Source organism: Rhinatrema bivittatum, chromosome 5 (genome assembly GCF_901001135.1).
Source record: "Rhinatrema bivittatum chromosome 5, aRhiBiv1.1, whole genome shotgun sequence".
NCBI lineage: Eukaryota > Metazoa > Chordata > Amphibia > Gymnophiona > Rhinatrematidae > Rhinatrema > Rhinatrema bivittatum.
The window spans coordinates 80,192,255-80,218,276 of record NC_042619.1 but is presented as its reverse complement, the minus strand read 5'-3'; the positions used below and the strand labels follow the sequence as shown (position 1 = coordinate 80,218,276).

The following is a 26,022-nucleotide window of genomic DNA, read 5'->3' as shown; positions in this document are numbered from 1 at the left end:
CAACTCTAGACAGAATGACTGGGTTGAATTACTGCCTTGGGAACAATTTGCCATCAATTCACATCCTGCTTCTTCAACGGGGTCTTCCCCTTTCCAGCTTGTCTACGGGAGGCAACCATTACCGCCGCTTCCAATTCCATTATCAGTAGCCTCTCCTGCTGCCCAGGCTACCGCAGCAGAATTATCCCAACTTTGGGGACAGACGAAGGAGCTTCTCCTCAAAGCAGGACAAAAGGCAAAGAGAACCTATGATGCTCTTCATCAAAAAGCACCCCAGTTTAAGCCTGGAAACAAGGTTTGGTTAAGCACCAAATGCCTTTGACTTAAGCTTCCTTCTGCAAGATTTGCACCTCGCTTTGTGGAACCTATCGCCATCCTTCGGCGATTAGGAAATCTAACATACAGTCTAAAACTGCCTCCATCTATGAAGATACACAATGCATTTCATGTATCTCTACTAAAGCCAGTGATACTCTCCGGGTTCTCCAGGAAAGACCCAGAGCCTATCAGCCTGGATACAGAAGATGACATTGAATATCCCGTAGACGACATCCTTGATGTACGTAAAAGAGGCAAGACATAGGAATATCTCATCTCATGGGAGAACTATGGCCCAGAGGAAAACTCCTGGGAACCACTGGCCAATATTACAGACAAGGAGATGGTACGTCAATTCTACCTGGCACAGCGACACAAGCCCAGACCACCTGGAAGAGGTCTTGGAGAGGGCCCTTTGAAGGGGGGTACTGTTGCGTCCGCCGGTCGCAGACGGCTGCGATCGCTCTGTCTTACCTCTTTTTCTCCTCTCTCACTCTCTTTGGACAAGATGGCTGCCTCTGGTGCCGAGTGCCGAGGGTCTCGGCATTTCCAAACCAGCATGGGCATCCCCATCCGCCATGTTCACACCCGTGGCCTCCTAGGGTGCGAGCGCGCACATCTCCTATGCTCAAATACACGTCATGGTGGGAACCTCAGGGGCAGCCCCACTGCATGACATCAGTACCTTCGGGTATATCTAGCCTCCACTTCCGCTACCACAGTTAGCAAGGACTTCGGTTTTAACTACTCTGACCGCTCTAAGCTGCACACTTAGACGCTGCTTCACTCCAAGGGCCTCGCTCCTGTAGAAGCTCTAGATACCCGCTCCTCAGGGGTCTCTCGCTTCCAACTACCCTTCGGGGTCTTCTTTAAGACAACCTCTCCTCGGGGGTCTTTCTCTCTCTTCTACATTTCAGGATATCAGACCATCATGTACTTGCTCCTTGAGGGCCTACCAGCCATTATATCCTGCACCACGGACCTTCGGTCCCAACTTTCCACCATCAGGAAGACGCCATAATTCCTGTGAGTACCTCTATGATCCGGTGCTCCAGCTCCACCCACCAGCCGCGACGTTACCTGCACCGCGGGCTCCTGCCTATCATGAACATTTGGGTGAGACTTCACATCTGAGCCTGTTGAACATGCTGGCACTTCTTGGATCAGTGCCTTACCTTCCTGCTTTCACCATCTATCTACAGCAGTACAATAAAGACTCTATCCATACTGTGTCTGCTATCTGAGTTCAGCCTATCGCAGTGGTTCCCCACAGGGCCCCTCCCGTGGGCGGAGTCATCTCCATTGCGACCAAGGGTCCACTATGCCACAAACTCAACACCATTAAACCAAGTCTTTCTATATGCTCTGTGATTTTGATCTTTAGAATAGTTTCCACTAATTTTCCCAGCACTGAAGTCAGGCTCACTGGTCTATAGTTTTCCAGATCACCTCTGGAGCCCTTTTTAAATATTAGTGTTACATTGGCCACCCTCCAGTCTTCAGGTACAATGGATGATTTTAATGATAGGTTATAAATTTTAATTAACAGGTTTGAAATTTCATTTTTGAGTTCTTTCAGAACCCTACAATGCATACCATCTGGTCCAGGTGATGTGCTACTCTTTAGTTTGTCAATCTGGCCTACTACATCTTCCAGGATCACAATGATTTGGATCAGTTCATCTGACTCATCACCCTTGAAAACATCCTCATTGGTAAACAAAGCAGCAAAGAATTAATTTAGTCTTTCTGCAATGGCCTTATCTTCCCTAAGAGCCCCTTTAACCCCCCCCCCCCCCCCCCCCCCGGTCATCTAACGGTCCAAGCGACTCCCTCAAAGGTTTCCTGCTTTGGATATATTTTAAAACGTTTTTATTATGAGTTTTTACCTCTACGGCCAACTTCATTCCAAATTTTCTCTTCGCCTGTCTTATGAATGTTTTACACTTAACTTGACAATGCTTATGCTTTTTCCTATTTTCTTCAGATGGATCCTTCTTCCAATTTTTGAAGGATTTTTTTTTTGGCTAAAATAGCCTCTTTCACCTCACCTTTTAACCATGCCAGTAATCGTTTTGCCTTCCTTCCACCTTTCTTAATGCATGGAATACATATGGACTGCGCATCTAGGATTTTATTTTTAACCAATGTCCATGCCTGTTGAACACTTTTAACCTTTGCAGGTACTCCAAGTTCTTGTGATCCATATAAATAGTGATCAGGTGTCGAGCTCCCTCCCACAGATAACACCACTCCTCCAATGCCAGTTTTACCGCCAGGAGCTCATGATCCGTGATTGTGTAGTTTTGTTTAGCCATTAATGATTCCCTTGTTTTCTCTTTTTCTTTATTCTAGTAGGTTGCTCTTGAAATAAGCTTCCCCCTTAAAATGCTTTCAAACATTCCCACAGAAGAGAGGGAGATATAATCACCACAATTATTATAATCCAGAACATCACAAATCTCCTCAGAAAGATGAATACAGAAAGATTCATTAGACAGAAGCAAATCATTTAGTTTCCAAACTTTCCTTCCCGATCCATATGTGAAGCAACCAAGTTAATCCAAACAGGAGCATGGTCTGACCATGAGATCGAACCAATATCAGCATTCGTCACTTGGTTAATCAAGAGTTTCTCCACTAAAAAGAAATCACAATCTCCTACATTTTTTTGAAGGGGTGAATAAACATGTGGACAAAGGTGAACCGGTAGATGTGGTGTATTTGGATTTTCAGAAGATGTTTGACAAAGTCCCTCATGAGAGGCTTCTAAGAAAACTAAAAAGTCATGGGATAGGAGGCAATGTCTTTTTGTGGATTACAAACTGTTAAAAAGACAGGAAACAGAGAGAAGGATTAAATGGTCAGTTTTCTCAGTGGAGAAAGGTAAACAGTGGAGCACCTCAGGAATCTGTACTGGGGCCAGGGATATTTTATATATTTTTAAATGATCTGGAAAGGGTAGGATGAGTGAGATGATCAAATTTGCAGATGACACAAAATTATTCAGAGTAGTTAAATTACAAGCAGATTGTGATAAATTGCATGTGTATCTTGGAAGACTGGAAGATTGGGCATCCAAATAGCAGATGAAATTTAACGAGGACACATGCAAGGTGATGCATATAGGGAAAAGTAACCCATGCTGTAGTTACACGATGTTAGGTTCCATATTAGATCTCTTTCCTGTATGGTAATTGCTAAGTGTCATAGTGGATAATACATTCAAATCATTGATTCAGTGTGCTGTGGCAGTCAAAAAAGCAAACAATGTTAGGAATTATTAGGAAGGGAATGGCGAATAAAACGGTGGATTTCATGCCGCCTCTGTATCACTCCATGGTGAGACTGCACTTTGAATACTGTGTGCAATTCTGGTTGCTGCATCTGAAAAAAGATATAGTTGCACTGGAGAAAGTACAAGGAAGGGTGACCAAAATGATAAAGGGAATGGAATGGCTTCCCTATGAGTAAAGGCTAAAGAGGTTAGGCCTGTTCAGCTTGGAGAAGAGAGGGCTGAGGGGGGATATGACAGAGGTCTACAAAATCATGAAAGGACTTGCTCAGGTAAATGTAAATCAATTATTTACTCTCTCAGACAATAAAAGGACTAGGGGGCACTCCATGAAGTTAGCAAATAGCTCATTTAAAACAAATCGGAGAAAATTCTTTTTCACCCAACATATAATTAAGCTCTGCAATTCATTGCCAGAGGATGTGGTTACGGCAGTTAGTGGAACTGGATTTAAAAAAGGTTTGGATAAGCTCCTAGACTGAATTCCTTAAATTGTTATCAATCAACAAGGATACTAGCTTGGGATCTATTTAATGTTTGGGTATTTGCTATGTACTTGTCACTTGGATTGGCCACTGTTAGAAACAGGATGCTGGGCTTTATGGACCCTTGGTCTGACCTAGTAGGCCATGTTTTATATTCTTATGTAGAGAATAGTAAACTGTGTAATTATGGGCTAAGTGGTGTCTATGCCGCCGTATGTCAATAAGGTCCCAATGAGCCATTAAGGAGGTAAGTTATGTTCCATGGATTCTAGAGAACAATCCACACCCCACAGAATTATTTCTAGATGGGTCTCTAGTAATATTAAAATCCCCAGCAACAATCAAGTGACCCCCTCCACTATATTGGAAAGTGTTTTTCCCAGTTCCGAGAAGAAAGAGCCTTGATTAGAATTAGGAGCATAAATATTAACCAAAGTATAGAAGTCCCCCCTCCACTACAAACTAAACTATAATACATCTGCCTTCAGTATCAGCAGAACACTGCTTGATTTGACAAGTAAAATCTTTTGCAATAAGGATACCAGCACCAGTTTATTTCCCTGATTTAGAAGCTGCTGAAAAAAAAAAACGTGGTTAATTATTTAAAAAGCCCCTCGTACCTTTTTTTCAAATGAGTCTCTTGTAGAAATACAATTGAGGGTTTAAAGTATACCAGTTCCTTATTTATCAACTGCCGCTTATGAAAGGAGTTTAGCCTCTTAACATTCACAGACAAGATGCGTATTTTAGCCATATTTAGTTATCAAGGAAAGCGAAATGAAAAAAAAGCATGTTTATACTGCCTAAATAACGCCTCCAAACATCATTCTGTACCCTCGCTTTCTGGTTCAAACACAAGAACACGCTAATATTAAATTCAATAACCATTAGCCAAGTCCATACAAAGAACCCATACCCCAAAATATTCCCTATCCCACCTCCTCCTCCATAGTCCCAAATAAAGCCCTTGGCCACCTTTCACAGGCAGATCCTCCTCCAGAATAAGTCGGAAAATCATCAGCCCAGAAGCTTTCAGCTATCCCCGAGCCACAATAGCCTAGTGGTTAGAGCAGTGGGCTACAAACCAGGAAACTAGGGTTCAAGTCCCACTGATGCTCCTTGTGACCTTGGGCAAGTCACTTTACCCTCCATTGCCTCAGGTACAAAACTTAGATTGTAAGCCCTCTGGGAATAGGGAAATACCTACAGTACCTGAATGTAAACTGATGTGATATCTCAGATCAAATGTTGGTATATAAAAATAATAAATAAATAATACTGTTGATAAAACACTCCTCCTTTAAACCGAAACAGTAAAACTGATTAAGAGTTAATGGATTGCATTATCTCCAGACTGTCACCTGAGACTTCTGCCTCCTTTTCCAACACATTGCCATCTAGGAAAGTCCTCCTTCGAGCCAGCTGAGGGTTGAACTTTCAGTAGAGCAGTACTGATCATTATTCTTGCCTCCTTCAAAATGGCCACTGTGTTTTCCACATTTTTCATCTGGGAAGTGGTTCCATTAATTGTAAATGCGAAGCCACTCACATACAGCCATAGGTACTGAATCCCCTTGTGCTACAGCGATGCAGTGATTCTTTAAATTCAAACTACTTGCACAGGGTTATCTGCAATAAAGCAGCATAGATCGCTATAATGTGACCTTCTCAAGACCATGACAACCACTTTCTAGCTGCCATAAAGAACCTCTCTTTAATGGCATAAATTGTGAAAACAGGTAATAATATCCCTGGGGTAATTCGATATTATTGGGTCAAGAGCACAATGAGCACGATCCAAATGAATCTCGATTTCCACATATTTTTCACCCTCTGTGCACAGATGCTCCTTATCACTGTTTTACAATCATTAAATTCCAGCATCGGCGGCACACCACGAAAGTACCGCTTGCTCCTTTGAGAACCTGTTCGCCAGATCCTCCAGTTTTTCATTGATCTCCATATTCTCTCTGGTTAAATTTTTGCAGGCAGACTGTAACTTCCCAAATTTATCAATGGCAACTCTTGCCAATATCAGACATCTCGGAGATGATATATCATTGTGAGAATTTCCTTCTTATTTTCCTTTATGTCCTATCTTAGGGTCACAGAACCACTATCTAAATTCAGAGTGGGTCAGGACTTCACTCATAGAGCCGGCACTGAGTGCCTGTCTTGCTCGATCTCAGTAAGGGTAAGGCCTACAGCCTGCTCCCTGTCTTTGGCCTCTCCCGCTTCAGGGTGTGATTTAACATAAGAGATGTGTTTAAAATCCATTGCTTTTTTCTTGAAGGCCATCCTTGACCTTCCCTGTCTTAGAATATTAATAGATAAAGACGAAAACACCACATATGCAAGCTGAAAACAGTGGATATAGCTCGGGGTAAGCAGTAGCTCAGAATTGAGCTGCCATCAGGCCAATGACATCACATCTCCCCCCCATGATCGTGTAGTTCTTTTCCACAGGAGTGAATTTCTTGAAGAAACAAGAACATGGTTTGAGAGTCCCTTGGTTGTTATGTTGAGTGAGGACAGCCCCTACTTCAATCGTAGAGGCATCTACCTCCAAGACGAAGGGGGGAGACATGGGTCCCGTAGGAACTCATTTGAGGCCGTTAAAGGCCTGGATGGCCTCTTCTGGCCAGTGCCGGGACTCCACACACTTTTTAATAATAAGAGTAGTGAGAAGGGCAGCCCAGGAGGAAAATCCGTGTATGAAATGTCTGTAGTAATTCGCATAGCCCAGAGAATATTGCAAGGTGTTGAGGCTAACAGGCTGAGGCCAATCAAAAATGGCCTTTAACCTCTCAGGATCCATCCAAAGGCCGTGCCAGGAAATTATGTACCCCAGAGAAGGGAATTCCTCTTTTTCAAAAGTGCATTTGTCAAGTTTGGCATACAAATGTTGGTTGTGAAGTCGCCGTAAGACTTGTTTCACATGCTGATTGTGCTGGGCCACGGAACATGATAAAATGAGAATATCATCTAAATAGTACCACGTGAGAGTACAGAAGATCTCGAAAGATCTCGATGACCATATGTTGGAAGACAGTTGAGGAATTACAAAGGCCAAATGGCATGGCCAAGTATTCATAATAGCCATCCTTGGTGTTAAAGGCCATCTGCCATTCCTCACCCTCTTGTATGCATATCAGATTATATGCTCCACAGAAGTTGAGTTTAAAGAATTGTGCTTCATGGAGATGATCAAAAAACTCAGTGATGAGAGGCAAAGGGTACAGTTTTTTTCTGGGTCATTGCATTGAGACCCTTATAGTTTATACAGGGTCTAAAGGAGCCATCCTTTTTCCCTCCAAAAAAGATCATAGATCCTGCTGGAGACGAGGAGGGTTGGATGAAGCCTCTCTTCAAATTCTCTTGAATATACTTGGACATTGCCTTTGTCTCTGGCACTGATAATGAGTATACCTGACTTCTCGGAGGCATCTTCTTGGGTAGGAGGTCTATCGGGTAGTCATATAATTGGCAAGGCAATAATGATTTAGCCTGTTGCTTGCTGAAGATATCCTCGAAGGCTGCATACTGCGATGGTAAGCCCAGCAGGGCGGAGGCGTGGTTTGTGTCATGAAAATAGGTTGTAAGACTCTAGTAAGGCAGTTCTCTATACAGAAGTTCACCTAACAACCAATTTGCAGTGTCTCCCAGACTATGGACAGATGAAATCAGAGCCAAGGATGTCCAAGAAAACAGGGTTGACTGCCCTGGATAGGATGTAGAAGCTGATGCTCTCGGTGTGGAGACTGGTCTGCATGGTGATAGGAGTGGTGATTATGTTCAAGCAACTGGATAGAGGGTCATGGACAAAGGAAATGGTGAGGGCATTGGGCAAAGTGGTTCTGGGCAGGTTGTGCTGCCAAACCAGTGACTCCTTAATAAAATTACCACCTACCCCAGAGTCCAAGAAAGCCTTTGTGTGGATTAGGGTTTCCCCTATTGTGAGACAGATGGGCACCAATAATTGTGGAAAGGGAGAAGTCCAGCCTAGGATTGTCTCTCCAACCAATCCTAGGGCTGCATGTTGCCTGACTTCTCAGGGCAGTGACTGGCAAAATGCCCCAGTACAGCACATTATAGGCACAGGTTTAACTGTCGCTGTCTTCTTTTCTCACCCGCTAAATAGTTTCAAGCAAATGGATTGCAGAAGTCATGATGAGGCAACTAACAGAGTAAAAAGTAAATGGAAAATATGAAACCAGAGAGGGAGATTGAAAAACAACTTAGAAAGTTATGTGTATAGGCCATTCTGGTGGCAGTGCTGTGGATTGCCATGTGAAAGATCCCTAGTTTGATCCCCCAGTTAGATCTTCTACTACCTGGGTCAGCTAGAGCTGGGAATGTTGCAGAGGGCCAACTCAAGAAAATGACCAATTGTTTGTTTTAAGGAAGCCCTGTCAGGTATAGGGGATTTAGGGAATACAGAGAAACTACGAGAAACAATAAAAGAGCAGTGAAATGGCAACAAATCTGTGTGTCAGGCATGTAAACAAACAGTTTACTACAGTTCAAAGAAATAGCTAGAAAAAGGAGCAAAACCATCTCAAAACTAGCACATGGAAAAGAAGACAGGTAAAATTACCAGGAAAAGCAAAATGTGTCAGTAAGAGCAATTAGATGGACAAAGGCTCAAATGGAAGAGTATACTCAGGGGCGGATTGGCCTATTGGGGGATTGGTCACGTGTCATTTCCTGTCAGACTCCTCTGCTCTCTTTGTGGCTCAATTGCACTAGCAGTTAGCTCTTTGTCTTTGTGTGCAAACGTGCTGGGCTTCAATTTCGGAGGGAGCAAAGGCAGACTGGTACTTGAATGTAAGCCAGCACCTTGATGACCCCTGCCTGCTGCATATATTTGAAAAAATAAATAAATAAATAAATAAATGCTGATCTGTTTTCCAGTCAGAGCATGGCCTGCCTTTGGCCTGCCTCTCTTTTGATACTCCAGTGGAGCTGCAGTGTCCTGGTCCCAGCCTGCCTTCTTGTCTCTCCCATCACTTTTTTTTTTGACTAACTGGATGAGCTATCAGCCCCAGGGCCCTTCCTAGAGAGAAAGAAAAGAAGTCTATTGCCAGTCCTGCAGTAACAGAGCTCTGTTTCCATCTGGTTGAAACTGTTTGCCTGTAGCCTCAGAGATGGAAGAAGGAAAGTTAGGCTGTGCAAGCACTGATAGGCAGCACTGTGACTAAATCCAGCACTGCCCTGGGACAAGAAACAATTTTTTTTGGCTTCAGTGACTCCAATAAAGTAAAAAAAAAAAAAAGCTGTGAAGGAGAGAGGGACTGGTTGGGACCATTGCAGCTCTCCCACTATCACCAGGACAACAAAGTGTTGCAGAGCCCTGCAGTTGAATGTACCAGTTGTAGCCTGTAGGTAAGTTAAGGTTACCTGCAAAAAAAAAGCTGGGATGGGGGGTTGGGGGATTAAAGCAGGAATTTGAGGATTGGGTGAAGGTAAGTGTGAAATTGGGGAAGAGGCGAGCAGCCCTGGTATTGGAGATTTATTTGGCTCAAGTCTGACAGTAGAGGCAGATGTGTTCCAGGTCACATAATATACCTCTCTAGGGTCAGCTTGGTGTGCTTTTGGGAGTCATTGAATCGCATGGGCCTGCTTAAAAAAAAACCCCCAAACCTCGGACTGATATTTTCCTACAATCCGCCCCGAGTATTCTGTATATTCCAGTCAGTAATGGAACAGAATAACATTTTCTTTATAGGAGAGAAGAGGAAGACAAAAAGAGGAAAGTAAGAATTAAATGTTAGGCAGACAGAAGCACACTGGAGGGTGAGAGTGCTGAAGAGCCTGTTTCTAATACTCCTATAGTTTTATTTAAGATGGGGTGACCAGAACTGCACACAGTACTCAAGGTCTGACTGCACCATGGATCAAATCAGAGGTATTACATATTCACAGTTTTATTTTCTATTCCTTTCCAAATAATTCCTTATATTAAATTTGAGCTTTTGGCTGCTGCTGCTTACTGAGCTTAGGAATTCAATGTCCATAATAAATCCAATGTCCTTTTCCTAAATCATAATTCCTATTATGGAGCATTGTGTGGATATAGTTGGGATTATTTTCCATTATGTGCATGGATGATATGATGGCTCAGGGAGAGGGCTTTCAATTCATCAGGGATTGGGGAGATTTTTTTTTTTGGGGGGGGAGGGGAATAATCCTATTCCAGATGACCTCATCTTAACCACAATGGAACCCAGCAGATGTGGGGCATTTTTCAAAGGGGTTTTAGCAGGTAAACATCTCTTTACCCACAGTATTTCTTTGTTTGAAGACTAAGCCTATATTATAGATTACTTACTGAACTATGATCCTCAGAAAAACAAACATAGCTTAGGATGGAACAACAAAATTCTGACTCTAGTCACTACAGGGATATTTACCCTTCGGAGAAAACAAGGAAAAACCTCTTTTTTTCCCACTGGTGCCCCAACTGTTGAATCCATTGAAGATGGTTGTGGCTCTTCATTAGAATCGAAGCTTCCAAAGGCCAGTAAATCTTCAGGAGCCTCCTCACAGGGCATGCTGAATGCAGACTCATGGCTCTGGTCATGGACTACATCAGAGGCCATTGCAAACTCAGCACCACTTGTACCTTTCATTGTAAACAAAGGAAATGAGTTAAAATCATTTGCTTTCTTGGACTGCATTGGAATTCATACATTTAACTATCCAGAATATTTTAATTATTTACAATGATTTATGGCCTTGCCATAATTCCAAAATAATAATATTAAAGTATACAAATAACAGTTAAAACTACAATAAAAAGACACAATCAATTATAAGCTTCATTAAAAAAAGCACTTTTAAAGCTTTCCTGAAACACTTATAATTTGCTGTCTGCCGCAATCCAGCTGGGAGAGTATTCCAGAGTGTGGATGCAACTTCTGAGAAAACACGTTTACTGTTGGTCAACAATTTTACAGATTTCAACCCCAGTATAGACAATAGCTGTTGAGCATTTGAGCACAATGCCTGCTGTGGTTTATATAACCACACTTGTTCTTTTAAATACAATGGACATTCACCATACATTACTCGATGCACTAACAAAACAATCTTAAATTTCACCCGTTATTGTCTCCCAAAATAGGAGTAATAAGAAACTGCCTTTTCTGTGTCAGGGGCTGGAGGACTACATAAAATAAAAAATACAGTCAAAGAAACCCCAAGATAAATAAATCGGCTACTACTGGGGGCATCAAGATTTGACCTAAAGGACAACTCTAGATGTAATTTTACTAACATTGATTCAACATCATCACATGGGACCATATGATGAGTTCAATGTATTTTTAATAATTGAATGGGTACATTATTGGTCGCATAGAGGTTTCTTTTTACTAAGACATGGTAATAGATGACTGGTGTGGGCATTATGAAGGGAGGACAAGACAGTTGTTGGTCACGGACTATTTAAATAGTTTGACTTCAAGTTGCACGCCATCCAATGGCGAGACGGCAGTTAGAAGATGTTTGAATATTAGCTCCAGTAAGTATTACAAGTTGTAGCCAATTTATTTATCTTGGGGTTTCTTTGACTGTATTTTTTATTTTATGTAGTCCTCCATCCCCTGACGCAGACACAAGGCGCTGAAACCCAGCTGGTGTGGGCAAGTGTGTTTCGAACAATTGGGCAAGTTGGTGCTTTCAATAATTGAAAGGAGCATATCGGATGGAGATCTGTGAGTGAGCTAACAAGATAAGTGCAATTTGATATTTACTAGAACTGTTGCATCGTTCCATGTTCCATTGGGAAGACTACTTTATATGAATAGATTTCACAGGAGGTGTTTAAGAAATGACAAACGAAGTGATTAACAAATTAAGTGTTTTTATTTGCACAGAAGACAAAGTCCTTAAAAAAAATTTTCACTTGCTTACATTTAGAGCAAAATAGTACTTGGCTTGCTAGTGAGTATGAACCTTAAAATGTTCATTCTCAAAGACAAGCAATACCGGACATTAGATTATTGACTTACACATTTATATATCCCAGTTAGTGTTTGATGGTAAGTAAATATTAAACAACACTGAGGATAGAGAAGAACCCCAAGGCATCCCACAACAGCCCATTTTGAGTAAAGCAGAGTTGCTTACCTTTAGGACAGCAGGATGTTAGTCCTCACACAGGGATGACATCATCGGATGGAGCCTGGTACGGAAAACCTATGTCAAAGTTTCTGGAGCTTTGACTGTGCACACTGAGCATGCCCAGCATGCTCTATACCATGCATCCACACAGGGTCCCTCTTCAGTCTTGTAACATAGAATTATGATAAAATTAAAAAATAGAAGAAACCCAATTCCATGGGGTGGCGGGCAGGTTTCGTGAAAACTAACATCCTGCTGTCCTAGGACAAGCAGGATGGAAATCCTTACACATGGGTGAATCTCTAGCTACAGGCTGCTCCCCAACACAAAAAGGGACCAACAAGCACCAACCAGGTGCACAACTACAGTGCTGTCAGTAACAGAGGGGTAGACAGCCTGCACCTGTACCTAGGCAGTGAAAGTTGGGTTCTACACCTCAAAGAGATTTCAAATGACCAGATGGCCGAACCTACTATCAAGTCGGCCATCCTTATCCAGACAGTAGTCAAATGCAAACATGTGGAGAGAACTCCATGTTGCAGCCTTGTAGGTCACCTCCACAAGAACTGCTCACATATGGGCCACAGATGTTGCTATGGCTCTGAGAGAATGAGCCTTGACATGACATCCAAGATGCAGTCTTGCCTGGGCATAATAGAAGGAGATGCAGTCCACTAGCCAACTGGATAGTGTCTGTTTGGCAACAGCAATTTTCCAACCTATTCCTGTCAAAAGAAATAAAAAATTGAGTAGATTGTCTATGCGCTCCAGTCCACTCCAGATAGAAGGCTTAGGCTCTCTTGCAATCCAAAGTGTGCAGTACTTGTTCACCTTGGTGTGAATGGGGCATGGGAAAGAATGTTAGTGTTGTGACCGTCACTGCCCGACGTCTCCACTATGCCCACCTTACCTCTTTGGCGACTCCCTCTAGGCCTGTTGTAAGTTTGGCTGCTGCGGCATCACCGTGCCATTCTCCTCCGACATCCCCAGACCGGCTGGATGCTGCACTCCGCCATGTTTCCCAGAAGCCTAACGGCGTGCGCACGGCCCCGACTCAAGTACCAGCAGTGGCGCGAACCTCAGGGACGTCCCCCTGAGGTGACGTCATCTTCACCGTATATTTAAGGTCTCTGAAATCGCTAACGAATCGAGTTAGCAAAGGTTACTACTGGGCTTTCCGCCAGGTATCGGCAGATGGGATTCACTCTCCGCATACCTTGCTATTCTGCCTCCTCGGACTTACCAGGGGTACCCGCTCCTCGGAGGCCTCGCTTTCTCTTTGCTTTTCAGATCGCAGTCTGGAACCGGTACTCGCTCCTCGAGGGCCCATGTACCCGGACTTGCTACTGAATACCACTTCTGACAGGAAGTCATCGCTGCCTACAACACCAGTGGTTACCATCTCTCTCTCTCAGAGCGTTCCCTGGAACCAGGTACTCGCTCCTCGAGGGCCTACTCCTTTCCAGCTCTTGTTACCATCAAGGTTCTGTTCCTGAACTCTGCATACCCTGCCTATTCACTCTCTTCAGTTTCTCTACAGCTCACTTATCCAGGATCTCTGTTCCAGTCTCTGAGGGACTACAGCCCAGCCGGGCGTTCCAGCTCACTACTCCCACCTCTGGTGGTTCCATATACTGTCTAATAAAAGAACTAGTGTGTGTCTGTCTCCATACTCTGAGCCTGACCGGTGGTCCCTCTTGGTATCTTCCCCCGGGGGCGTGGTCATCTGCCACCGGCATTTGTGGAGCTCCGGGCAACTTATGGCTCAGTCATCGAAGTTCTGCCTTGGCTGGATTCTTCCCTGCGCTCGTCCCGTTCTCAGCGTGGTCCGTGACCAGCCTCCTCTGGCTGTGTAGGGCACGCAGTGGGACAGGGTGGTCCGCGACCAGTCCCGCGGGTGGACTGTGTAGGGCGCCCTGAGAGACAGTGCCAATGTCCTTCTGCCCAATCTCTCGACTCGTCTGGACTTCGTCAAGTTCCTCATCTCGTCCTGGATGCCGTTGCATCAGTCTTGGTGTCAAGTCTACGTCTTGTTCCTGATGTCGTCGCATCGACCCTGGTCCATGATGCCTTCGCATCGACCATTGGTCCGTGATGTCTTCGCATCAGCCTTGGTGTCATGTCCTCAACTACCTTGGTGTGATGTCTTGTTCCAGCCCTCGTCTCTGATGCCGTCCGCATCAACCTTGGTGTCATGTCTTCGTCTGCGATGCCGTAGCATTGATCTTGGTGTCATGTCTTTGTGTCAAGGCCCGCCTGCCCTCGACCTCAGGCCAGGCCTGCTGCTCCATGCCGATCCAAGCGGCAGGTCCGAAAGGGCTCGGAATGGTCGGAGGACCATTCACATTCCAATATCATCCTGTTGGCCTTGGGAGCTTGCAGGCCTGGCGGAGGGTAAGACCGTCTGCCATAGTGGAACATGCCGTCAACCCTCGGTTTGGTCCTGGATCCGTCTGGGGTCGGGCTGAGGCCCAAGGGCACACTAAACACCCCATTCTCAACAATACCTATATCCTTTAGTCTCTGTAATAATCCCGTATGTGGTAATGCATCAAAGGCAGCCGAGATATCCACAAAATTATAGTCACTGGATGTCTCTGATCCAATTCTCAAAGCACAAAATCAGTCACTGAGACTAATATGGTCCTCGACGGAATCCACTCTGAAAAATCACTCAGTTTGTTAGCAGATTATACATACTCTGTTAATTGAATTAATAATAGTTTCTCTATAACTTTACCTAACAGGAGGACAGAGGAGGGTGATAATTAGAAGGATCAGAGCTAGAACCATAATGTTTCTTTATGATAAGGTGCATAATAGCAAGCTTAAGTTGCTTGGGAAAACTCCCTCAATAATCGAAAGGTTTACCAAATGCATTAAAGGATCAGAAAAAGTATCAATAAATATACGTAATAACCAAAACGGACAGGCATCCGCATCAGAGTGGTGTGATCAGGGCGTGCTGGTGCGAGGCCACCACTGATTGGCTGCATTATGCATTGCCAGCATTAATACTGCTTGTGCAGGGGGAGCCACTTGAGCCCTAGACAGGGAGGGAGGCTGAGCATAGCCATAAGGAATTTTCAGCTACTGTGGAGGGTGGTGCAGTCTACTAGGAGAAAGGCTTTGGGTTCTGTGGGGCTGCAGGGGGAAGCCTAGTAAGGATGGTGGTTCCTGGGCCATTGCCTCTTTGGAGGTGTGGGAGAAGGAGCATGGACATCGTCCCCTGAGATTGAAGATTTTGAAAGTGTGAGGTACAGAAATCCTTTTAATCCTACATAGCAAGTTCAAGTATATCTCTCTAGATTAGGGTCTCTAGTGGGGGTTGTTTTGTTCATAACATGAACCTGGCATGTTGCAAGAGAGGGACGTGAGAGGAAAGGAAAAAAGAGAAGGGCTGGGGGAAAGGAAGGAAGTAGAGAGGCAGGGCAGGGTGTGAGAGCCAAAAACAAAACACCTCATCCTGCCATCCATCTTCCTTGCCCCCTGCTTCCCTACATGGGCAGATACTGGGGAACGGAGAGACAGGGGGCACAGTTGCTGGGGGTGTGACAACGTTGCTAACTTTAGAGAAATCTAGAAACATTACTGACACCGTCTGCCACACCTCTACACCCCTGGGAATCCTGCCCTCTGCCTACCCACTTACCTAGGATGTCAAATCATTGAAAGGAACAAACAGAAGGATGCCACAAAAGCGTCTTTTCCAAATTTAATGAAGGAGACGTGAAATACAATACAAGTGTATTTCACGTCTCCTTCATTAAATTTGGAAAAGACGCTTTTGTGGCATCCTTCTGTTTGTTGCTTTCCTACGGTTTCACTGGATCGCCTACCCTGCTTTTTTAAATCATTGAAAGGGCCACACATGGACCCTCACCCTGCCTTAAACCCTTCTCAACAAAACAAATCTGAGGAGTTCTTCTCCCTAACCCTCCTCACCCTACCCAGCTCAGCAAACTGTGAGAAGGACCTTCCTATCCCAAGCCCTTTCGGTGATTTGAAATGTCCTATGTTGCCCTTCTCTTGAAATGTCTGGGGACCTCTGCTTTACATATTTCCATATCTCCTTCACTGATTGTAGAAAAAGATTTTTCAATTGTTTCTTTTCAATTATCCCTTGTTTATGAGGAGCTGATTAACCACCCTGCAGTTTCAGTGATTGTGGGTGATAATATGAAACTCTGTGGCAATTTGGAATGGACTTTCACATGGTCTCCTGCAGAGCCCTTGAATTCTCTGAAATGGTAAAGTGTGTATTTATGTGTGCAAGGACAAATGCATCAAGAATCTGAAGTCCCTATAGAAGGGTGAAAAGGTGCAAAAAAAGGATATAGGCCCACTGCATTTATTTTATACAATGGTTAAAGGAATTAAAATAGCAGAAAGGTGCTAAATTGCTTAAGTACAATCAGAGTTGTTAGTGTGTAGCTGGGTTAAAAAAAACAAACAGGTGTTGTTTAGTTTACATGATACCATAGCAGTGGAAAAGAGGAGAAAAAATTAAATAAAACTCTTCATCAAACAGTAAGAAGCTTGTCTTGGGGTGGGGCTGATCCAAATCAATAGATAGTCAGTCTTGTGAATAGCAGGGTCAAGTGCCAGTCTGGTTTCTGGTTATTTCCTATCAACAAAGGCTTCAAGTTAAGTATATTATATTACTGCCTTAAATCTTTGAAATATAGCCAAAAGTTTTGTATATTTGCGTTGTTGGTGTGACTTTGAGAGGACTGCTCTGACTGCAGCACTGAAAAGGCAAGAAGTGTGGACTATTGATATTGATTTTTAGCAATGCTAAAAGAGATTATTAAAAAAATAAAAAAACCTCCCATTAAGTATACAGAGGATCCTACAAAATCCCTATAACTCCATGTAAACTAAAATTACAGTAGCTAATATCAAGTGTTTATTTCCCTCCCACCCTATCCCTCTACCTACCCACCCCAGGGTTTGTACTTCTAATATAGACTGGCTGGGATACATAATTGGTAACAAAATAATTTGGTAATATGGTAATTCTTTAGGTATTCTCTATCAAATCAAATGAGCAAAACAAGGACTATCTAATATAATAATTGTGGAGCCTTTATCTTGAGGCAAATCATCTGGAAGCTTAGGGCTTGCCCCATTTGTTCAGAACTCACTTCCATGAAAGAGGACTTGGCTCACCTTAAAGCTGAATTAGCTGCAATAAAGTATCAGCATCCATCAAGAAATCCTCACCCATTTTATAGAATTCAGGATTCATTTCCCCATTACCATAGAAAATTCAAAAGCCCAGAAAAAAGTGGTTTACAGTAGGCTCAGGTAGGATACGATCTGTGACCCAAAGACACCCATTCTTTACAACTGTGCAGCCCACATGTCCCCCCCATACACTTACACAGAGCGTACAGGAACCCAACAACAAATGGATTTCAGTGGGCTCTGGTAGAATAAGACCTGTGATGCAGAAACACACTCTCTCTCACTAAAAAAACTAAAAAGTCATGGGATAGGAGGTGATGTCCTTTCGTGGATTACAGAGAGTAGGATTAGATGGTCAATTTTCTCTGTGGAAAAGGGTAAACAGTGGAGTGCCTCAGGGATCTGTTCTTGAACCAGTGCTTTTCAAATGATCTGGAAATGAATACAATGAGTGAGGTTATCATATTTATGGATGATACAAAATTATTCAGCGTAGTTAAATCACAAGCGGATTGTGATATATATTATAGGAGGACCTTGAGAGACTGGAAGATTGGGCATCCAAATGGCAGATGAAATTTAATGTGGACAAGTGCAAGGTGTTGCATTTAGGGCAAAATAACCCTTGCTGTAGTTACACGATGTTAGGTTCCACATTAGGAGCTACCACCCAGGAAAAAGATCTAGGCATCATAGTGGATAATACTTTGAAATCATCAGCTCAGTTTGCTGCGGCAGTCAAAAAAGCAAATAGAATGTTAGGAATTATTAGGAAGGGAATGGTGAATAAAACAGAAAATGTCATAATGCTTCTGTATCACTCCATGGTGAGACCGCACCTTGAATACTGTGTACAATTCTGGTCGCCGCATCTCAAAAAAGATATAGCTGCAATGGTGAAGGTACAGAGAAGGGCAACTAAATTGATAAAGGGGATGGAACAGCTCATCTATGAGAAAAGGCTGAAGAGGTTAGGGCTGTTCAGCTTGGAGAAGAGATGGCTGACAGGGGATTTGATAGAGGTCTTTAAAATCATGAGCGGTCTTGAACGAATAGATGTGAATCGGTTATTTACACTTTCGGATAATAGAAGGACTAGGGGGCACTCCATGAAGATAGCAAGTAGCACATTTAAGACTAATCGGAGAAAAATTTTTCACTCAATGCACAATTAAGTTCTGGAATTTGTTGCCAGAGGATGTGGTTAGTGCATTTAGTGTAGCTGGGTTTAAAAAAAGGTTTGGATAAGTTCTTGGAGGAGAAGTCCATCAACTGCTATTAATCAAGTTGACTTAGGGAATAGCTTCTGCTATTACTGGCATCAGCAGCATGGGATCTTCTTGGTGTTTGGGTACTTGCCAGGTTCTTGTGGCCTGGTTTGGCCTTTGTTGAAGACAGGATGCTGGGATTGATGGACCCTTGGTCAGACCCAGAATGGCAATTTCTTATGTTCTTAAGTGTTTCAAGTACAAAATTCCTTTTCTGTATTAGATCAAGAAGAAGCTCTAGCGATGAAGACTGAAGTGATATCTGAAAGGAAAGAAGAAACCCAAGGCACGCAGAAATTCCATAATACAACCAATAACCATAAGAAAAAGCTCATTTTGCTGGGTGACTCAATCATCAGAGGCACTAATTTGGGATCTCTTTAAGAAGGAAACACTATAGTTAAAAGCCTTCCAGAATCATCGGCTGGTAGAAACACTATTCAGATAGTCAATGCAATCAAAAGAGAAAGTAAAGACTCTGAAGTTGATATTATCATCCATCTGGGAACCAACAACCTTGCTAGAAACATCCAAGCAGTACAGAAAGATTTCCAGACTCTGGCAAAACAGATTAGTCACATGGCAAAAATATTGCCTTTTCAGAAGTGTTACCTGTTCATGGAAAGGAGAAAGAGAGGCTAAGCCATATTGATAATTTTAATGCATGGCTCAAAACTTGGTGTAAGGAACAAAGTTTTGGATATATTGGAGGCTGGGGCCAATTATGGAGCAGTAAAAGTCTCTATGTCAAAGATGGTTTACATCTGTCTGTGGCAGGAAAAAAGATTCTAAGTGATAAATTCAAATCCTATGCCATAAGGCATAGAGGAAAGGAAGGAGTAGCAGAAGGAAATTGGAATGTCACTCCCCAAATATCAAAGAAATGGGTGAAGGGGATAACAAAAGTCAGCTGAATAAGGCACAAAAGAAATCCAAGAACAGCTATAACCTGAAGGAGAGAAGCTGGAAAGCTAGGAGAACAAATGCTTGTAGTCTGGACAATAAAATCCCAGACCTGTAGGCTCTAATGGTGGAAGCAGATCTGGACATCGCTGCTGTCACAGAAACAAGGTTCACAGAGTCACATGGCTGGGATATAGTCATCCCTAGCTATAACTTATTAACGGGCCGATACAGTAAAATGCACAGGAGAACCGGTGCTCTGAGGCGAGCACCTGTTCTCCCGATGCGCATCCAGGTCCCTCTCCTGGGCGCGCTATTTTCTATTCAAATGAGGGCCCGTGGTAATAAGGAGGCGCTAGAGACACTAGCACGTCCCTAGTGCCTCCTTATTGACAGAAGCGGCGGCTGTCAGCGGGTTTGACAGCCGAATCTTAATTTTATTGGCGTCGGTTGTCGAACCCACTGACAGCCACGGGTTCGGAAAATGGACGCTGGTAAAATTGAGCGTCCATCTTCCAACCCGCGAGCTGATTTTTTTTTTGGGGGCCTCCGACTTAATATCGCTATGATATTAAGTCGGAAGGTGTACAGAAAAGCAGTTTTTTCTGCTTTTCTGTACACTTGCCCGGTGCTGCACATTTTACTTTCTGGATCACGCGGGACTAACTAATAGGCTCATCAACATACGTTTGCATGTTGCGGGCGCTATTAGTTTTGGGGGGTTGGCTGCACGTTTTCCACGTGTTATTACCCCTTACTGTATAAGGGGTAAAAATAGCGTGTCGAAAACGCGCGGCCAAACGAGGGCTAATGGTGCGCTCAGTCGAGCGCACCATACTGCATCGGCCTGCAAGAAAGGACAGAGAGAACAGGAAAGGGGGAGGAGTAGCACTATGTCAGAAGCAATTTCCAACCAACTGAAATGCAGGGGACATGGGGTAGGGAAGAAGCATTATGGGCTAGCCTAAAAAAAAAAATGATGATGAGGCTTCCATTTACATCGGCGTGGTCTATAAGCCTCCAATTCAGGCAGAAGAGCTGGACAGAGATCTAATCAAAGACATTGAAAACATGGAAAGAATGTAGAAGTGTTGCTCGTATGAGATTTTAATCTGCCGGATGTAGACTGGAGTATCCCTTCTGCGGAATCTACGTGAAGTGGAGAGATACTGGATGCTCTTCAAGGGGCTATGCTCAAACAAATGGTAATGGATCCCACAAGGGATAGTGAAATTCTGGACCTAGTACTCACAAATGGGATGATGTCTTACAGGTGCCCACTTGAGTACAAGTGATCATCAGACGGTATGGTTTGATATTGCAAATAAGTTACACAGAAGTCACACGAAGACTCGAGTTTTGAATTTCAAATATACAGACTTTGATAAAATGGGGATGTACCTAGAGAAAGAACTAGAAGACTGGGAGAAAATGGGCGAGGTGGAACATCAGTGGGCTAAATTAAAAGGAGCTATTATAAAAGCAACAAATCTATATGTTAGAAAAGTAAACAAGTTCAAGGAAAAAGAAGTCAATTTGGTTCTCAAAGGAAGTGGCTGCAAAAATAAAGGCAAAAAGATCAGTGTTCAAGAAGTATAAAGGATCACAAAGAGAGGAATACAGGGATCAATACCTGGTGCAAAAGAGGGAGACGAAGAAAGAAATCAAAAAAGCAAAAGGTCAAGTGAAAGAAAGGATTGCACAAGAGATAAAGAGAGGTAACAGAACATTTTTGAAATATATAAGAAAAAGAAGGAAAGCCTGAAGTGATATAGTGAAAGTGAAAGGTGACGAGGAGCAATGCGCCGAGACAGACAAGGAAATGGCGGAAATGTTAAACAAATTCTTCAGTTCTGTGTTCACTAAAAAACACCTGGGAGAAGGACCGTTGTTGGTTGACAAGACAAAGAAGGAAGTAGGCTAGAAACAACTCTTTTTAAGAAGATTATGTATGAGAAGAGCTAGGAAAACTGAATGTGGGTCCGCTAAATGACCTGTTCGATAGATCCCTGGAAATGGGTGTGGTACCGTGAGATTGGAGAAAAGTGGTTATGGTTCCACTTCATAAGAGTGGTAGCAGAGAGGAGGCTGGAAATTACAGGCTGGTTAGCCTCAGTTCAGTGAAGAGAAAATTAATGAAGATGCTGCTGAAAGAAAGGATACTGAGCTATCTAAAATCCGGTAAGTTGCTGGATCCGAGGCAGCATGGACTCAGCAGAGGAAGGTCCTGTCAGACAAATCTGATTGATTATTTTTGATTGGGGGACTAGAGAATTGGATCGAGGAAGAGTGCTCAATGTCATCTATTTAGATTTCAGCAAAGCTTTTGATATCGTTCCACATATGAGGCTTGTGAACAAAATAAGAAGCTTCAAAGCGAGCGCCAAGGTGGTGGAGTGGATTACAAACTGGTTGATAGGAGACAGCATATAAGGGTAAATGGAAGCTACTCTGAAGAGAGAGCCATGTTAAGTGGAGTGCCACAGGGATCGGCATTGAGACCGGTTCTGTTCAATATCTTTGTGAGCGACATTGAGGAAGGGATAGAAGATAAACTTTGTCTATTTGCGGATGATAACAAGATCTGCAACAGAGTGGACATGCCTGAAGGAATAGAATGAAAAATGATTTACAAAGGCTTGAAGAGTGGTTGAAAATTTGGCAGCTGGGATTCAATGCCAAGAAATGCAGAGTCATGCATCTGGGATGCAGTAATCCAAAAGAGTGGTATAAGATGGGGGGGGGGGGGGGGGGGAGGGGAGTGATAGTTTCTGGCAATCTGAAGATGGTGATACAATGTGACAAGGCAATAGCTAAAGCCAGAAGAATGCTGGGCTGCATAGAGAGAGGAAAATGGAGGTGGTGATGCTCTTGTACAGGTCCTTGGTGAGGCCTCACCTGGAACATTGTGTTCAGTTCTGGTGTCCTTATCTCAAAAGGGATAGAGATAGGATGGAGGCAGTCCAGAGAAGGGCTACCAAAATGATGTGGGGTCAGTATCAGAAAACCTATGGCAAGAAACTGAAGGTTATGAATACGTATACCCTGGAAGAGAGGAGGCGCAGGGGTGATACAATACAGACCTTCAGATACCTAAAAGGTTTCAATGATGTGCAAACGTCAAACCTTTTCCATTGGAAAGAAATCAGTAGAACTAGGAGTCATGAAATGAAACTCCAAGGAGGATGCATCAGAACCATAATCAGAAAATATTTCTTCACGGAGAGGGTAGTGGATGCCTGGAATGCCCTTCTGGAGGAGGAGGTGAAAACCAAAACAGTGAAAGAATTCAAAAGGGCATCTGATAAATACTGTGGAATCCTAAAGGCTAAAGGATGGAAATGAAGAAGAGAGTGCATGGAGTAACTTGATGTTGCAGCAGTTTTTACCCTTAACCAATAAGCCTTGATACTGTTGATGCAACTCCATCATTGCTCTCTGCTTCAACGGCACAGGGAGAAGGGGAATCAAATTCGTTCAGTAACCAAGGGCCCTGACTTTTATGGTCTGGAGAAACAAGTATGGGGGTAACTTGCTGATGCGGCGGTTAATACCCTTAAAGACTGATATCTTGATGTAACTCAAACATTGCTCTCTGCTTCAACAGCAAAGTATAATAGGGAATTGGACTCAACAGCAATCAACGAGGGCTAGTGTGAGAAACTGATAAGCATGGGAGTATCAGGGAATTGGATTCAAACAGCAACCAACAAGGACCCTGACTTTTATGGTCTGGGAAACAGATAAGCAAAGGGTAACCTAAATGGCACAGCACAAACTACTATAAGCTTAGTGGGCAGACTGGATGGACCATTTGGTCCTTTTCTGCCATCATTTCTATGTTTCTATGTTAAGGTCATTTTGTGTTGGGTAATTGAACAAGAACATATACAAGAATCATTTTCCACACTCATAAATCATTAACTCGCTGTTCCAGCATTTGAATGATTCCACTAACTCCCCATCTAAACTTACTTCTCTTTCAAGATCCCACATTTCTTTCTGACTTTCTTTCAACATCTTTTCTTACACCTCAGTATATACAGTTCAAGTAGAAATGTTGAAAGCACCAAATTCACAAATACATCATTGCAAAGATGAATTGACCCATTTGTAGACACTGGGCTCAGCACAATACTCTCTCTCCACTCATTTTGGCCTCCTCAGTCTTCTTTCTTTTGCCCTCTACCATAAACTTCCTTCCTCTTTATAATAAGCAAAGCCTCTTCTGCCTTCCCTTAAGCTCCTTTGAGGAGAAACTTCTTCAGAGGGGCATGCCATTAGTTTCTAAAAGATCTACTCTACCTGGAGAACTGGAGATTAAGATCAATACTTACTGGCTCCAAAAACTGTTTTGCTTGGCTTGGCAGGAGAAGCTCCAAACAAATTAGTGCTCATCAAAGAACTAGATATGTCCCCACCACCTCCCAATGGGACCTGCGGCTCAGACTGAACCTAATGCAACAAACAAAAAAATCATGTTGTAATAACATTGGTATAATGTTTCCCGTTGACCCAATATATTCAGTTCATTTGTCTTTACATTGCCGTTTTTATCCTAGAGCAAAGACAAAATTAAAGATACAAATTTATTTTGTAAATTAAAGTTATTTCCAAAGCAAATGGAGATGAACTGTTAGCTAAGTGTACAAAATCAACTTTACAGGTCTTTATAGGAAACCATCAGAACAATGTAAGTAAAGTACCAGTTTCTGCCAGTAGCATCTACCACTCTATATATAATAGTTCTGGGGGAATTCTGTGCTACTGCAGAGCGCAGAATTTGCGCAGAATTTCCCTCCTGTGCAGAATTGCCAAATTCTGCGCAGAAAATGTCAGATGAGACCTGCAGCAAAGAGGAAGGTCCCGGTGCGCCATTCACAGCGAAGAGGAAGGCCCTACCACACCGTGAACGGAGAGCGCATCATTCGCAGCAAAGAGGAAGGCCGCCATGGGATGTGCTCCGCTCACAGCAAACAGGAAGGCTTCGATGAGAGTGAATGTGAGTAGAGAGGAGTGAGTGGTGGGAGGGGGTGAAAGAGAGAGTGAGAGGGGGGAGGGGGTGGGAGTGAGTGGTGGCAGTGGTGGGAGGGGGTGAAAGAGAGAGTGAGAGGGGGGAGGGGGTGAGAGAACAGGGGGATGAGAAGGAGCATGTGAGAGAGGGGAGGGGGTGTGAGAAAGAGAGGGGGAGGGGTGAGAGAGAGAGCAGGGAGGGTAAGCAGGGGGAGATTGTGAAGGAGTGTGTATGTGTGTGTATGAAAAAGGGATCGTGTGTATATGAGGGTGCTAGCCTGTGTGAAGGGATTGTATATGTGTGGGAGAGAGCCTGTGAGAAGGGGTGCGTGAGAGAGAGACATAGGTAATCTGTGTGAGAGTATATGCGTGAGAAAGGAAGGAAGCTTGTGTGGGAGTGTATGCAAGAGAGAGGGCCCCTGTATGAGGGGGATCGGTGTGTGCGAGAGAGTGAGGGAGCCTATATGAGGGTGTGTGTATGTGCACTAGAGAGAGGGAGCATGTGTGTGAGAGAGGGAGGGACAGAGGGAGCCTGTGTGAGGGGCAGTACTAAGAAAGGGGTCAAACTCTGGGAGTGGCAACAGAGTGGAAGGGGTTGAGCCTAGAGGAGGAAAGGAGAGATACTGGCAGGTAGGGCCTGAGAGGGCAAAGTGGCCAGGGGAGTAGGGAGAGTGAATGGAAGGGACACTCTTTACAGTGAATTTCTAGGGAAATTCTGCTCAAAATATTTAAAATTCTGCATCTTTAAGTAATAATTTTTTTCTGTATTAATTTAAAATGTAATTACTTAAAAACTATCATGTAAATTGTGTTATTTTAACCACTATAACGTTTGCAGAATTTTGCATAATTTTAAGTTTTTGAGCACAGAATTTTAATTTTTTTTGTGCAGAATTCCCACAGGAGTAATATAACCACGAGATATCCAAAACTGTGTCCTGAATTTTTGGCTTTATGGAAGGTATGCAAATTGTGGCACTTGTGTGCGTAATACTTTTGCTGGAAAATAAACTAGAACATTAAAGGTGCTAATATTAAAAGGATTTGTGTGTCTAGACCCAGTTAATGAAAATTTGTGTGTCTAGACCCAGAATTTGAAAATCAGTGGGGGCTGGGCGGGGGTTGTGCAGGGAGAAGTATGCGTGAAACGATTTTTTACATACTTTTCCTCACACTACAGTAGGTATTCAGGAGATCGGGGCAGAGTTGGGGGTGGGGACAGCATTTGCATAAATACTTTTGATTTTCAAAAGTATTTATGCAAATGCTGTGCAAATGCTGTGCTGTTAGAATGGACACCATTCTAACAGCACAGCTATGCAATCCTTTCCCACTTATCCCCCCTCCTCCTCCCTCATTCGCTACTGCAGTGTTAGAGACCTATAGACTTATTTATTGTTTAAGCTTGTTACATTCGTTCGTA

General features: G+C 43.3%; 1 protein-coding gene across 3 annotated transcripts in view; it reads right to left on the bottom strand.

The window, feature by feature from the left end:
* PARP4 (poly(ADP-ribose) polymerase family member 4) overlaps positions 1-26,022 on the bottom strand; it is a 376,732-nt gene that overhangs the window by 74,916 nt on the left and 275,794 nt on the right. For all 3 annotated transcript variants that reach the window (XM_029602495.1, XM_029602494.1, XM_029602496.1), the window contains 2 exons: positions 23,924-24,041; positions 10,512-10,723 (listed from right to left, as the gene is read on the bottom strand). In XM_029602495.1, the coding sequence (XP_029458355.1) occupies positions 10,512-10,723; positions 23,924-24,041 (330 nt within the window). The remainder of the gene's footprint in view (positions 1-10,511; positions 10,724-23,923; positions 24,042-26,022) is intronic.